This window comes from Eurypyga helias, unplaced genomic scaffold (assembly GCF_000690775.1).
Source record: "Eurypyga helias isolate BGI_N326 unplaced genomic scaffold, ASM69077v1 scaffold34952, whole genome shotgun sequence".
In the NCBI taxonomy this organism is placed as follows: domain Eukaryota; kingdom Metazoa; phylum Chordata; class Aves; order Eurypygiformes; family Eurypygidae; genus Eurypyga; species Eurypyga helias.
Window position 1 is genome coordinate 1 of NW_010237342.1, and position 16,253 is coordinate 16,253.

The window sequence follows — 16,253 nt, forward strand, 5'->3', positions numbered from 1 at the left end:
TCATGCTTAGCCATGTTGGATCACAGGCATTATGTCAACAAGCTGGAAAACTAAGTGCTTTCTCAAATCTGAGCCTTTGGTTTAAGACCAATTCTAGGGTTTTTTTTTTTTTTTTTAATGCTCCAAGATTGGATTTTTATTCTTAATGGAGCAAAAATATTGGTCTCCCCGATAAGTGTTTGGCTGGGAGGTTAGCTAAAAGTAGGACTTTGTGACAGCCTTTTTCCCTTCACCATGCAACATCTGTTAGGAAAGTTGTGCATTTGATGGTTTGGTGCAGTGACTCCTGTCCAGCTAGTCTTCACATCCACTTTTCTTGTGTTTAGTTTAGAGAGAGGCCAGTGACAAGTTATTCATCTCCCTTTCTCCCTTTTGTTTTTTAACTTTAAGAGCCTCTCTGTTATCTTGGGAGTGCCTAACATTCCTGCAAATAGTATCAAGTGTCCTCAAATACTTGCTTGTCACCAAAACGACAGCAGCTTTGTTCTGGTCTGTACTTGGTGATCAGAGTTGCTTGAAATTGCTTCCTACCATAAACCCCTTTGTTCCTCTGATGGCTTGTCATGATGTTCAACCAAGTAAGTGAAATCTGTTTTTAAAATCTGGATGGGGTTTTCCATCTGCCACCAAATCCCTAAAAGCTGAGCACACCTCCGTACTTGCATCCTCTGAATCTGCATTAGAAACCCACAACAACATTTTTAGTTCTGTCCTGGTTTTGCCTGAGAGGCAGTTAACTTTCTTCCAAGTAGCTGGGGGTTAAACCATGACAAATTCACAACCAAATTTCCCTCAAACATTTCTCAATCGCTCCTGAAAATACAGAAGGAAAGGCTGATTTATGGCTTTGACTGCTCAGTGTCTGGGGAAGTACTTGACAGCACTGCCAAATTTAGAGAAGAGGTGTTAAGAAGTGGCAGCGGAGCAAGGAGGGAGTTGGATGTGTTACAGGAAGGGTCCCTAAGCCACCAGCTGTGCACTTGGCATCCATGAGCTCCGGGAGATACCACAATCCTTAGTGACCTTGCTCTGTATAGGATTTGACTTGATGTAGTTCAAAGGCATGTTAAAAGGTAAATTGCCGAAGTGTTGAGTCTAAAATAATGACAGTGCATGTCCCATGTGGGAATGATGGGTGCCATGGAGAGGAATGAATTCTAAATATGGTTCACTCACGGAGCTCATAGGGCATAATCTTCAGCTGAAGAAGCATGTGGAGATGACACTTAGTCCATCAATTCATGTTGAATCTGCAAATGCAAGCTAGAAACTTTCCAGTCTGTTCTTTAGCACTTGAACCGGAACATGTAAGACAATGACCTGGGAACTAAGCCTGGTTTCCCCTTCTCCTTTGCAGGTGCCAGAAGCATCGTTGCAATTATGATTGGCAACCTGAAAGGCATGGAGATCTTGCACCGGATTGAGAGTGGCTTGAAAGTGACTATGGTCATTGAACTGGGGAAGAAGCACGGCCCATGGATAAATCAGTACTCCATCTTCTTCATCTCCGTGTCATTTTTCATTGTCACCGCAGCAACCATGGGCTACTTTATTTTTTATTCTCTTCGGAGACTCAGGATTGCAAGACACCAGTCCAAGAATCAGGTGAGTCTGTGTGTGCCATTACCTTTTTCTGTACCCACGATCCATGCTGTGGATCTTGAGGGCTTTTGCTTGAACACCAAAAGTACTGAATTAGCTCATTCCACAGGAAGGAGTGTGATCTCTAAACTGCTAAGAGGCATATCTTAAAACAGCTTAAAACTTTTGAAAGAAACAACAAACTGTCTGAAGAAAGCAATTGATCACATTTAGCTAACTTTGTCTCCTACAAATTTTACTCGCTGACCCGCAGCGCAGCCGTAAAGCTGATGGATTGGAGGAGGTGAGAGCGCTAAACTGCTTTTAGCTGACCCTCACACTTCCCACATAGCACTGCCTGTGTGCTAGCTGTAATGTGAGACACGACGCCGAGTGTCGGCAAAGCGGTGCACGACTTTGGCCGCCTTTCCGTAGACCACAAGTTCGGAAACGGCTGCCTGTTGAAAGCTGCTTTCTGAGAATGGCAGTGACAGCCTCAATTAGGAGTTGAAAAAAAGCACTGTTAAGTTGTGTTCCCTTTAAATCCAAGGCAGGGAGTTGCTAATGAGTTGTTTCCAATTAACTCTTGTCAGTGCAATAATCTGATCAGTTGGTGAGACTAATGCTTGCAGCTTTGTCTTCAGCCTGATCAGACCTGCCTTATACCTGATGCTTCAGCTTAAGCAAAAGCCTTAAAAGTGAGAATGAAGTCCTGGTGTGACATCTGCCAAAGATGATGGGCAGCAGCAGGAACAGGATCTGAGTGGCTCAGATGTGCCACTTCAGCCTTGCCCTCACAGCTGCGTTACAAAGGAGACCATTGGTATTTGCAGCGCTTGTTGCAGGAGTGACCTGAACTCTGAAAGAAGAGTTAGAATCCTCTTCTACAGACAGCAATTGCACAAGCATTTCATTCTACGTGGGCTCAGAGTATGTGCATTATCTCTGGCTGAGTGGCTAGAGAGTTAAAGTAGTGATGAACTTCTCAGTAGGACAGGTCTTGTGCAGCAGCAGAGCTGCTCTGCTGTTCTGGAGATTTCGGGGCCCTTGAGGAAGATCCTCAGAAATAAGCTGAGGAAGTAAGATGCTGGACTCAGGTGTTGAAATTCAGGCTGGTTTCAGGCTTCTGTGTAACACTTCAGGACTGGCTGCTTTAAAATGTTAATGTGCAGAACCATCACTGTCAGACCACGAGACTAGCTAGGGTGAATGACAGCAGCCGTCCTGGAGTTGAATGCCTGGTTCAAATATTGGCCACATTGGGTTCTCTCTAGGAACTGCAGAACCTAACTTAGTCAAGTCTGTGTTCTGAAATCCTGTTGTTTAATCTTGTGGATGACGGTCAGATGACTCGATCCTTACTGAGACCAGAGATTAACAGTGAGCTGAAACTGTATTGGTGCCTTGTCTATGCTGTGTCTGCCTCAACCTCTGGACTAGGCTTCCTCTAAGTGCCCTGGTTTAGGCCGTTGGCATGTTCTGGTGTTATGCCATACGTGGGAGTGGCGTAAGGATATAGGAAGGGAGTAGTTGAAAGAGAGTATTGGAAGTTGTCATCTGACTGGGAGATGTAGCACTGCCACTCCTGGATGTCCTTTGGAGTTGCCTCCATGGTACCTTTCATGAGGGATGCCATGGAGCTCGAACTTGATGCTGACATCTGTGGACGGAGATGCACCCTGTCTCCTGCTGACGAATTCCCTCTTTCATTCCTTGGCACCTACCCCAGTATGAGAACTCTGTTCAGTGCCAAACAAATCTGGGTGCCCTAGAAGCTGGTCTGCAAAAGACACTGTTTGTCATGTCACATGGAAATTTTTCTTCCTTTGAAGATGTTTAACAGAGTAGTTGTGGAAGTCCAGCTCTATTCTGAGCTATTGGGCTTTCGACAAGCTGCAAATGTTGTTAATGCCTCGGTGGTAGATGTACTGGGAAAATCCAGTCTGCTCGGCTAGCACCTTCACAGACGCTTTCTGTCTTGGACTCTGTGTGCACAAGGAGTTTACTGTAGATTGAAAAATAACGTTGATAAATGACGTGCCAGTTCCACATGATTTCAGCCAAACTGAAGTTAAGGAGCCTTAAAAAGTGCTTTATAAACTATAAGAATAGAAGAAAGTTTTTCTGCTATCAGGGGGTAGAAATGTACTGTTTTTTAAAAGTGAAACTCAAGACAATCCAGAATTGTTTTCAATTGTTTTTATATGATGGCATCTACAAACTGACCTCACAGTGATTAGATAAGCAAAGAATAACAAGAAAGTTCTTGTTAGTGAAGGTGAACTACCAAAAAGTGATTAGTGTTCCCTGTTGGCCAGCTGATTGGATTTTCAGTGTATATCCCAAGTTTGAGTCTTAACTGCTTTGATTCCATGAAATACTGAATATTAGTCAAACAGTTAATCAGCTTGCAGACTACATGGGGAGCTTTGCTGTCATCATTCAGCCCTTTGACCTCCCGGCAATCCAAGTTTCCAGTCTGTTATTTGGTGGAGTAGTGTGTTTCATCTCCTTTATTGCACAGATGTCTAAGGGTTATGCATTCTTTTTGGAGGTGTCTTTAGGAAACAGTCAAGTGTGATAGTTAAGTATTAAGAATTTTCCCTCTCTCGGAAGTGAACTGCTGTTCTGAATGCATCCCTTTACATGGTGTTACTGCTCTTCAAAGTATCTGTCTCTGTTTTGTCCTTCCCTGAGGGATTATATTGCTGTTGTGTGAGGAGTCTTTAAAAAAGTCAGTCCACCACTTGAACTGAAACAAACGCTCCACAGAGGGCTGTGAACAGCTAATTGTGCTGTGTGATAATGATGCTCTGCAGCTTGTCTCTTGTATGTTCAGGTTCCTGAATGTTTGGCTTGTTCCCGTGAACTGAGCCACAGTCCCTGGACTGAAGAGAGTGATGAAGCCTGAGTCTCGCTTGCTCACTAAGGGGTAGAGCAGAAAGGGGGGAGACAGTTTTCTAGATGTGCTGTCTCTTCCTCAAAGGCTTTTAGAAAACAAGAGCCTGGCTAGATACACATTTCATTCATCCATGGGACGAGTAGCAACCCTTGCTTGAATTGGATGGCTTCCAGGTATTCCCATCTTGGCAATGTGTTTTTCCTTCTTTTGGCTTGAGGAAAATTCTGAGACTTCAGCACTGTCTGAAGCGGTTTGTTGTGTTACAGACAGCCATGCTGTTGGGTACCTTTAAACTTCACCACTTGCCAGTACAGTTTCTGTACTTCTTGCTACGGCTACTTACTGCTCCTGGTGAAGGCAGTCTTTCTGGATGGCTTGATCACATATAACCCAGGTTTTAAACACCTTCTCTGCAGAATTTTCAAGACAGCAGCTGTCTCTCACTTGGCTTGAGCAGGAGCTGCATATAAGTCAATAATGTAACAGTGTAAAGGCTTTTTCTTAAAAAAAAAAAAGAGCCACTCTTGTTATGGTGCGATTCAAGTGAAAACATAAGTTTAGTAGCACATCTGTCCTAACTGTGAGTTAAAATGGAGTAGCTTTTGCCTCATGAGCCATAGCTCAAGAATAGCGTGTTGCAAACAGTTTATCTGAATGCGGATTTTCTTCTGGGCTTGAAATTCAAGTCTCCACTTCTGCGATCCTACTGCATCGTGTGGCCTGTGAGCAAGGTGAAAAAACAAGGCAACTGTGGTAGCTGGCTTGCTGCCTTCTTAGTCAGAAAAGTACTGGCAAATTCAGTTCCCCAATATATTAACCTTTCTTAATAATGCCAAATGGTCAGTGATGTTATCTGTGGCCTGGTTTCTAATTTAAGCTCAAGTCTTCACTTCCATTGATTGCATAAAGATTAGATGTTACAGCTGAGAAATGACCTAATTAATGGCTTTGGAGGAGATGAGTTGCTCAACTTTCCATAATTCAGAACTGGTTTTATGGCAGCAGCTACCTGTGGGGGAGAACTTCCTTAGCTTACTGGAGAAAAGCAAGAGTTCCTTGACCTCCTTTAAAGCTTGCCAGTCTGCATTGCCATGACAATGCTTATGCAGGGAGGGTTGGAAATAAAATCGGCAGCACTGGACTAAGGAAAATTGAGGACTAAGCAACAGCAGACCTAGTTCTCCCAGTTAAGTACCTCTCTACTTCAACATGCCAGAGCCTAGATAGGAGTTAGGATGAGATCCTGTTATGTAAGCCTATTTTATTTTATTCCCCGCCTCCCCCCCAAAACCCCGTCTGAACTTTAGTGAGCTTCTAGACTTTTCATGTCATTAACATTTAATGTTTGCTTGAAAAACTTTACTTCACAAAAGGGTTTGACATTCCAAGCTCAAGTATCCTGGATCTCCTGGTAGGCTATTCAATAAAAAGCTTCCTCTTTCAAGCTTTCTCCATCCCCCCGAGGGGTGTTCTGCTGTACTTAACCACAAATCAATGTTAAAGGTGACTTTGCCATTTGTGCGTTTCATGAAGAGCAGTTAATCTTGTGCCTAGGCAAATCCTAAAATATTGTTTCAGTAAATTATTAATGATACAGCCAGTTGGGTCCTGTCTAATGTGCTTGGCCTGACATTAGATGTGTAGATTAGATAAGGTATGAGGGAGTACATTCCTAGAAAGTTTGGTTCTCAGTTAATAACAAGTAGCACTGACAGTCCTGGCCGCACACGAGAAGTACTAATATTGCTGCGTTCCTGCTCTGTTGATGTTGCCATGTTTGCTGCCAAAACTGTTCGGGGCCTCAGTGTTTACTGAGGCGAGAGTGTGGCTGCTTCCGTGTGACAAGGGGAATATAATTTTCAAGTTACTCTTAAGTGAGGCATGGAAATATATATTGATGTCTTTAAGCAGAAGAATTTACAAGCCTCAAAAAAAAAATTAACCAGGTCTTGTTCCTAAAAATGTACCTGAAAACTTGTTTGCATCATTCACGCTTGGATTGTAGGCATCTCTTCCTTGATAATAGTTGATACGTTTTAACAACTGAACTCCCCAAAGCGTGCATATTAATGCTGTATCTTAGGAAGCCAAACCAATGCAGATACGCAAACTGCTGATTTTGCACCAAAGCTCTTTGTGGTCCCAGCAGACCTATAAATCAACCTGTTTGCCATTAACAGCTTCAGCACGTGGAATCTTACGCAGACTTGAATCAACGATTCTTGCTGACTCTGTTAGGTGTCAGCAGCAGCCTGCCAGCCCCTTGTTCCTTCTGTACTTGTGCCACCAGCACTGCACCTTCATCCCGGGAAAGATTCTTGTGAGTGAACTAGAATGCTTAAGGGGTATTAATGCTGGAAAGCTGACAGGGCAGGTTTCCTGTGCTGAGCAGCTGAACTGGGAAGAGAATTTTTGGTTAGCCACAAAACCTGCGTCTAGTCTGTCCCTAAGAAAAGTGCCACGTTGGGACAGAGCTGCCTGATACACCTCCGTGTCCTGAGGCAGTAAGTGTACCAGGGAGGGAGAGGACAGTCATACTTGTGTTGGTGGAATAGCACCAACCTGTGACCTTTAAACAGAGATGTTAGTTCTTGTGCTAATTAAATGCTTTGCAGTGGCAGCTTGGACAGTCCAGCAACAGTTGCCAGGCAAGCTGGGCATCTGCTGCCTGCTCCTCTCTGCCCTGCTGTCCTGGCAGCAAGCAAATCATTGCATGAAGGGGAATGCTTCCTCTGCTTTCATTAAAGCTGCCACGTAATCCACCTGATTTGTTTCCCACCTTGTGTCAAGGGGGAGAAATCTCAGCCCTCTTTTTTTTTTTTTTGTGCATGTTGCTTTGAACCAATATTGAGATAAAACTGCGTTCTTCCACTTGGCAGGAGCAGCGGGTGCCAGGAGGCTCCTGAGCGGCTGGCGTGCTGGATAAAGCAGTTGTGGCAGAGGGCTAGTTCGGGGTGTGTCGGTGGTAGCTGAGCTGATTGCGAAAGAATCTCACCTTTCATCAGGATGTGAGCTTATGCCAGGAAGTTGTCATGAAGTTGAGCAGTTAAAATTATTGATGGTCAGACTCAGTGTTAGGTCTTCTGTACTAAGTCAGTTTTAAGGCTTCTGTTTGTTTTGGCTAGGTCTAAGCTGATTAAGGTATTATCTTGCCTCTTCTCAAAGAAGAAACCCTTGAAATTCCTGTGCTTTGTGTAAAGGTTAGGTAAAACCAAATCATATGCAAATGCCTTGTTTGTGTGTCATCCAGAATCAATAACGACTTCAGTATGTCCCAAAACTCTGTTTCATGTTGTCTCTAAATAGCATGGTCATGCTTACTTGGCTTGTTTTGATAACACCTGGGTTAGAAAACTGGTGCCTGCTTGCAGTAGGCACCTTGGAAAGTATTAGTAACCACCGCTTCAGAGAAATGATTGTTTAACCAGGACTGCTTTCCATTACAGCAACAACTAAAGGCCAGGGCCAAGAAGGCCATTGAACAGTTAGAGCTGCGCACCCTGAAGCAAGGGGACAAGGTAAGGCTGATCCTGCCATCTCCCGAGCAAGGTTACAGCGCACCCTTTGCACAGAACCCAGAGAGTGGTCCTTGGTCCTGGAGCAGGATGCAGGACTCTGAGCCCATAACCATCTCTGCCAGAGATGGTTCCTCTTTCAGACCAGCTTCTTTTCCAGGGTGCAAGACTTTCAAATTTGCACGCTCTTTTTAACCAGATTATTGTTTTTTTAAGTTGCTTGCTTGTAGTCTTGCTGAGGACAGAGGTCCTAATTTGCCAGTGTGGATGCTTAAGGTTAGACAAGTATTTCTAATCAGTTTCCCTGGCTATCCTTTTTGTAACTAAAACTGGAGGGAACAGTTTCGAAACCCCTAAAGTAGTGCCTCAAATAATCCCATGATGTTTTGCAGCTGGATTTCTAAACCGTGGGATTAAACTTTCAGTGCTTCTGTTAAATTGTCAACTTGACTATGAGTAACCCGCCAATGTGTCTGTATACGGAAGCTGTTCTAGATGGCTTTAGCTAGACCCCTTTGTCTGCAATAAATCTGTCTGTAATTCAAGTGAAACTTCCCAAGTCTGTTAATGCTGTACATTCATTTCATTGTTTTAGGAAACTGGTCCTGACGAAGACACCTGTGTCGTGTGCATGGAGCTGTACAAGCCCAACGAAGTCGTGCGTGTTCTGACTTGCAAGTAAGTTGTCTTCCAAACTGCCCCTTCATCCAAAATCTGGAAGCATGCCTCTTACTGGTTGTTCCTTCTGCTATGTTAACAAAGCTGATCAAACTGTAATCAAGCTGTGGCACAGCAAGAATTCTTGAATCTCTGTCAAACAGTGTTTTGAACGACAGGAACTGTGTAAATACACACTTGTAGTGTGCCCTGATGGCCTGTGTTCATAACTTCCCCTGTGAGTGGATTGACAAGTGTAATTTGGCAGACAACAGTGCCTTGCCAGCAGATGCCAGGGCTTTTTAAAGATTTCTTCCTTTGCTGGTGTCTAAGAATGGTACCTCTAAATTGCAGATAACTGGCAAAACTTTGCCCATTTCTTGCCATTTAGCTTACTGGTTACTAGGAGGGTCACGATCCTGCTAAACTCGTTAAACCACGCTAACCTTGGTAGTTTAGAAGAAAGCATTTCTGTTCTTCTGTGCATCATCTGAAATAGATACTGAAATAGAGCTATAGCAGTTTATTTTTCTAGAGTTCTCTACTGTTGTGTCTCACTGCTGATCTGTGGAAGCCCAGTATTGTACTGTGCCTGCTGCGTGGGACTGCTCCACAAACTTCTAAAATCAGAGGGCTGCAAAGTTGAAATGCACTGATTTTGTATGGGAAAAGGTTTTGTAACCCTTGGGGAGGGTTACAAAAAAGCACATGGAAAAATTTTGACTTAGGAAAAATCAAGTTCTGAAGAATGGAAAAACCTGTAGCTGCTGTTGTGTGCTGAGCAATGACATTTCTCAAACAATAGCAAATCTGAGCTGCTCCCAAGCAGCAGGTCTTCTAAGCTGATTTGGTATCAAGAAGTTGGCCTGTTAAGGTGTTAGCAACAGACTTCTGTGATCTAATGCCTAATAGTTTAGGAAAAAAACCTCCAAACGTGAATAAGTTTTCAGGCATGTGTGTTAATGATTTTTCAGTTGTCTTGTCAGGTTTTACATTTATGGGTAGTCCTGTTGAGTAATCAAGGAAGTCCCACAAGTACAGAAGCATTTCGACAGGCTCTAGATACTTTTGGCTGATAGGACACCTGACTTCTCATTATTTCCCTATAAACCCTGCTAATCCTGTATGAACTTGCAAACAAAGCATGACTTACTGGATTAAGAGGGAGGTCACTTCTTTTGAATGTATGCTTTATAGACAAATTCGCTGCTTTAGGCTTTGCTCTGAGACAGCTTTAACATGCATTTGTGATGTTTTATTCCTCTTTGGCCCAACTGTAGCTGTAAGAGGCACTAGCTTAAGGTGAATGCATCTACTTGATAATCTTCACCAGTGGTGATCTCTGCCAGTATCAACCATATTAAAATATCTCTCTCACAAGTTGTAAGCTGATATTTACTGCAAGAACGTGGTTGGCCTCAACACTGAGACCCTACTTGCTGAAAGCATTTGACTATATCCATGAAAGAAACAAGCAATTGAATGCTCCTGTGAGTCACATCAGTGGTATCTAAGCATTTGGGGTGTGTGTATTTGCAGAAGGCATTCTTGTTCAGATAGTCAAACTGAAGGCATTTATAGTAGCAGAGGCACACAAGACCAGTGTTAAGTCCAAGCATTTAAAATAGTCACGCATCGAGGAAGTTTCAGGTTGTACTTTCTAGATGTTATGTTGGTGCAGCTGGAAGAAGGTGCTGGTTATGTGGGCTGAATTGGAGAATCCTGGTACCATACTGGGGCACAAGATACTGAGCACTGCACATGGTGATCTCTGCATTTGTCTCATAATAGGGTTCTGATTAAGTGCCTGTCTGCCTTGCTATTTCTATTCAGCCTGTGGGAACAGGCAGATCACAGGATTTCAAGTCATCCTGCTAAATCTGTGGCCTAATTCAGACCCATTGTAGAATTGAGCGTCTTCGTAGATGCACACATTTGCATCTGTAGTGGCTGAACTATATTTACTTTCTTGAGTACACAGCCTGCAAAATATCCACTTCCAATACATTTACTGCATAGACAAAGCAAATGTGTGGGAGTATAGTTTATCTTGAGAATGCAACTTTGAGATGACTTTTCCATGGGCTTTTAACAGAAACAAGTGCTATTTAGTCATCTCCATTTACATGACAAAAGTTAACCTTAAAACTAAGGCTGAGATGTCAATATTTTTGTTAAATTATCAGCTGGGATATGTACATGGATTTAAAAAAAAAAGCTTAAGACTGATGTAGTAAAGATGATCATGCTGGATTCTGGCAAGCTGTAGAGAGATACTGGTAAGCATAAACCAGCTACAGATTGAGAGATCAACAGTCCACAACTTTGAGCAAAGTAGTGGCAAAATAAGGTAATCCATTCTAAAAAGAATAAATTATTAGTGTTTCTAAATGGGCCTTTGTAGCTGCCACATAAACAGTTTTCCTGGTGGGAATCCTAACTTGTGGTTATCGTCTTCCACCAGCCATCTCTTCCATAAGAACTGCATCGACCCTTGGCTTCTGGAACACAGGACATGCCCGATGTGCAAATGTGACATACTCAAAGTTTTGGGAGTTGAGGTAAGCCAGTAGTCTTAGTGGCAGGTGCCACTATCAGTATTATGCTAATGTAGTAGCCACATATTGAGCTATTTCGTGCTGCCTCTAGAGTGCCGAAGGTAAGCAGAGGCATTGCCATGTCCCTGGTGAGATGCTGCAGGACTAATGGCTGTGTCCCCTTTAGCGAAGCCTGCAGGTGACCTGGCCTGAGTTGGTATCATCTAGAGCCTTGGGCAGAACATCAACCAAACCTGATTGTAATGCCTGTCTGAAGTGTTTCTCAACTCCTGCGCTTGCAGTCTCAAAGCTTCAGGCAGACTTTGACAACTCTACTGTCCCTGAAACCAACCTCTATTCAGTTGCTAAGTACCCAGAGTCCTTGAAAAGTGAATGTGTTAGCATGTGTGGTTTTCCTGGAGCCACATGGCTTCCTAGGGTACATAAGGAATTTCCTATGTGTTCTGCAACTGCTTGTTGTGGCAAGTGCCAGTGAAAGATGCTGTTTCCAATGCTTGATGTGGCCTGGACCAGCTAAAATGTATTCCAGAGTTTGCCTGGGGGAGGGAAATCTGCGCTGAGTGGAAGGAATAATCTCTTTTCCTTGTTCTCGGTAGTGAAAGGGAAGAGCTGGCTGTAGAATGCAGAAGCTACATTAAACTTCCTGCTTAATTAGGCTGTAACTGGTTTTCACTTATGAAGCTGGAGATTAACAGCAGAGCTTTTTTTTTTCTAATTTTTTTCTGGGTTCACTAGACTCCAGTCCTTGCAGGCATTGGTCTTTTGGAAAGATGCAGCCTCCTACAAAGTTGTAACTTAACCGTTTTCTCTCTTTTCACAAAGATGGATGTGGAAGAAGAGGCTGTGTCTGTGCAAGCCACAGTATCCAGTGGGACATCAAATGTCTCTACAGTTAATGAAGAGGATAATCATAGTGAAACAGCATCATCTGGATATGCTTCTGTGCAAGGAGCAGATGAGTCTGTTCTGGAGGAACATGCACCATCAGAAAGTACGTCTACTGTTCCATCTGTCTTGCTAGATTGCATTACACTTGCTTATGCTGTGAATTAGGGGGGTTTGTGAGTTGTTATCAAGGCAGTGATAACAACTCACAAACCAAGGTATTTAAATACCTTGGTTTTCAGGGTAGTCTTAATCTTTTTGTCTTAGTACTTGGCTGTCATGTGTAGTCTTTGTTTTCAAATGAAACAGAACCTAAATGTGAATTAAAAACTGAAGTCTATGAAAAGTAGTTGAAAATCAGAGGCTGGTTACTTACAGGACAAAGATTTTTTTGGAAGATGTCCCTCATCTTGTTTTCTTATTGGAGGTTTCATTTGGATAAGTGAATGCTTCTTTACCACCAGATCTGTCTGCTTTAAGTAGTTAATTACTTAGAGAAAACCTTTGGGGTGTCAGTCCTTCTCTAGCTTAGATGGTGCAAAATAGAGATGACAAATTCTTCAATTGAATTTCAGGGTTTTTCCAAGGCTGAGTCATCCTTAAACTCAGAGAATTCAGGGAATTCTAATTGGAAAAGCCTATCAGCTTTTCAGAATACCTTATATTTTTGAACAAGGGCAAACTAATTGAATATGTCTTCTTAGTGCTCAACTTTGCCAACACATGCTCAGTGTTGCTGTTGACTGTTAAAAATTGAAAGGTTCCAGGTAAAGAAATGAAAGTAACTATTCCTTGGATTGTGGAATGTCCTTGAAGAGGAGTAAGTGGGGAAGCTTTCAGAGGTGAAAGGGATGCTCTGGCTGCATCTGCTTAGATTTTCTGTGGGAAGCCCAGCTGATAGGAAAGTGTGGGATTTGCTGCCTGATGCTGGTGGGACACATTGCTCCAATGAGTGATGTGTCTGCAGGAGTGTCCCATTTAGGCACCCCGGTAGAGCAGAGGGCACTTTCTATAAGCTAAACACCAGGAGTTGAACTTGCATCCCTATAAGCAACTGAAGTGATGCTAGATTAGTTATGTGTCTCAGGCCTTTGTGTATTCTCACCTTGAGTGGTGAGGACACACACATCAGCTGAACAAGGTTAGTCTGCAGGGAGAAGGCCTTCCTCTCTGAATCAGCCTGTGTCTCACCTTTTATCCTGAACCTACTCTCTGGAATTTGTTCCTGATGCCTGTCTTCAGCAGCCCTAAAGTTATGAGAATTGCCAGTCTCCTTACAGTTGAATTTTGTAGCCTCAGATGACCTCTGCGACTTGAGCACACAACCTAGGCTTGCTCAGCATTGGTGAGGGGTGATCTCCAGAGCCAAGCAGATACCTCTAGAAATGACAGGTAGTGTCAAGAATGGGCTCACAAGCTCTTGAGGGCAGCAGGAGAGTAGTAGTTGGAGTACAGGCTTGGATTTCCCACTCTGCAGGAAACAGTGCTGGGAGAAGACCACTGCAGTGGGCTTGTGGAAATGAGGCCAGTGTGGCTTGGTTTAAGGTAGTAAAGCTTGCCTGTGATGCTCCTTAACTTGTCTTTTCTTGGTTTTATTCTGGACAGATGACAACATGCAACTTGTAAACAACGAGTCCCAGCCCTCCGCTATCGATGTCCTTCCACACGCTGACAACCCAAGTTTTGAGGCAGATGAAACACAAGTTCCTGAAGTCAGTTCCTAAGAACACGCCCAGCAACCTGGTGTAAGCCTTCTGCAGGGAGCTACCTCCTTCCATTGTGTGTACCAAATAGTGCAAGACTGTAGCAGAAAAAACATGACCTTGGCAATGGCTGCAAATTACAATTGTATGGTTTGCCATTCTTTAAAACTGCGTCTCCCATGTGGAATTTAGTTTTAGGACTCTTCAGATAAAGCTCTTAAATATAAAGAAAAACATCAGATTTTAACACTAAAACACAAGTTCCATCTTCAGCAAAGCTTTTCCTTGGTGTTTAAGTCATTTAAATAAGGAGAAGATGCTTTATGTCATAGCTCTCTCTACTGGAAATTGTTTTGACTTGGGGTTTTTGTTGTTTATTGTTTTAATTCAAGTGGATTTTCATTGTAAACAAATTGATCTGGTCTAATACTTACTTACCAGACAGAGGTTAGTTTAAAGCAACACTGTATTTAATACTTCAGTGCACTAATCTGATAGGAGACAGTACGAACTAATGTCTGTCAAACTGGATTTTGCCCAGTGTCTTTGGTTCTGTAGTAAACAGATTGATTCTCTACCTCTCAACTCCAGCTGGCCAACCATGCATTCCTAAAGGGAAAAAGAGAGCTGCAGGCTGACAGGCCACACCTGACTTGCACAATACTGTAAAGGGAACAATTGCAGAAACTTTTCAAACCTGTTAATATTAGGCAGTCTGAAAGATCCTCCATGATTTTTGGAGTTACAACCATCTCTAGCACCAGCAGTATGGCAGAGCTCTGGCTTTGTGAGAGTCTGGGATGACTTCAGGAAGACTGAACTAAAGATGAAAAGACAGATTTCTTCCCAAAGGATCTGTTGTGTTTTGTTCAGAAAATGATCCAGCCTCTGCAAAACGCTGGACTGTTGCTGTGCATTGTCTTGCCCGTGTGCTAAAGCTGCACGGAGAGCTGATGTCCTGTGAACAGAACAGATGAGAGCTGTCTACCATCTGGGGGGAGTTGAACTGGGGTCGAGGAGGAGCACTGGGTGCCTCGAGAGTAAGTGTAGGGCCTTGCCCAGGTAAGGTAACTAAGGACATCTTACAGATGCACTTTATTTTTTAATCTCCATATCCATGGCTTGTTTCTAATGTTAGCAGAACTTTTGTCTTAAAGCCCGCAATAAAGTCCTGTTGAATCTGGAGGGGAAAAGCAATGCATTTTCTTATCTATAGTACAGTTAAAATAGTTGTAAATATTTTGTGATTTGTATTGAATTTGAATATGGAAATGTAAATAAAACTATATTTTGATGACCCTGACTGACTTTAAATGTTGATTACCAGCTTGTACAGGGAAACAGAGGCTGAATTTGCTCTAGTACCTCCCCTGTTGGAGGGACAATATGGCAGGGCACAGGCAAACCAGGAGGTTCCTGGAACGTATTGGTAACTGCCTTCCCCAAGTGATAGAGGAGCTGACAAGGAGGGATGCTGTGCTGGACCTTGTTCTCGCCCACAGCAAGGGGCTGGGGGGGAATGTGGTGCTCATTTCAGCAAATGGTGGAGTTTGAGATCCTTAAGGAGGTGAGGAGTGTGCATCAAGCTTGCTGCCCTGGTCTTCAGGAGAGCAGACTTTAGCCTCTTCAGGGAATTGATTGGCAGAGTTCCATGGGATGAAGCTCTGGAAGGGAAAGGTGAGGTTACGAAACCCCTGTCCATCATATTCAAGAAGTTGTGGCGGTCTGGTGAAGTTCCACTGGCTGGGAAAAAGGGAAACATAATCCCCATCTTTAAAAAGGGAAAAAGGGGTACTACAGACCAGTCAGTCTTACCTCTGTGCTTGGCAAGATCATGGAGCAGATTGTCCTGGTAACTATGCTAAGGTACGTGGAAAATGAGGAGGTAATTGGTGACAGCCAACGTGGCTTCACCAAGGGCAGATCGTGCCTGACGAATCTGGTGGGGTCACGATTTTGGTGGATAAAGGAAGAGCAATCGATGCCATCTACCTGGACTTGGGCAAAGTATTCAACACTGTCATGTGTGACATCCTTGTCTCTGAACTGCAGAGGCAAGGATTTCACGGATGGACTGCTTGGTGGATAAGGAACTGGAGAGTTGTGGTCAACAGCTCGATGTCTGAGCTTAAGGCACTTCTACTGATGTTCAAGAAGATATTAAGATTCTTGTATCAAATGTGAATTGCTGTAAAGGAATAAATGCAGTCTTTGTACCTGAACAGTTTCTGAGGCAGAAAAATATAAGCCTTCTCTGGTTTTGCAGTTAAACCTGCAAGTCTCCCACGTTCCTGTGTGTGCAGATTTATCTGTAAATATTAGCTATGCAAGGTTTTTTTGTTGAAAAATTAAAATATGCAAATCTCATGCATTCAGTCTATGATACTGAACTTGGGTCTGTTGCTGTCTGACTTTGGAAAAAAACCCCACTTTCTTATTTCACTGAACTCTG

The 16,253-nt window shown here is 43.2% G+C and overlaps 1 protein-coding gene across 1 annotated transcript; it reads left to right on the forward strand.

Annotated features, from left to right (window-relative positions):
* Nucleotides 1-1,357: 1,357 nt before the first annotated feature.
* RNF128 (ring finger protein 128, E3 ubiquitin protein ligase) lies at nucleotides 1,358-13,876 on the forward strand (the record flags this gene model as incomplete). The annotated part of the gene is made up of 6 exons (XM_010147429.1): nucleotides 1,358-1,605; nucleotides 7,930-8,001; nucleotides 8,594-8,676; nucleotides 11,120-11,216; nucleotides 12,036-12,204; nucleotides 13,704-13,876. Coding segments are annotated over 6 exons (788 nt in total), but the record flags the coding sequence as incomplete, so codon positions are not given.
* Nucleotides 13,877-16,253: the final 2,377 nt, after the last annotated feature.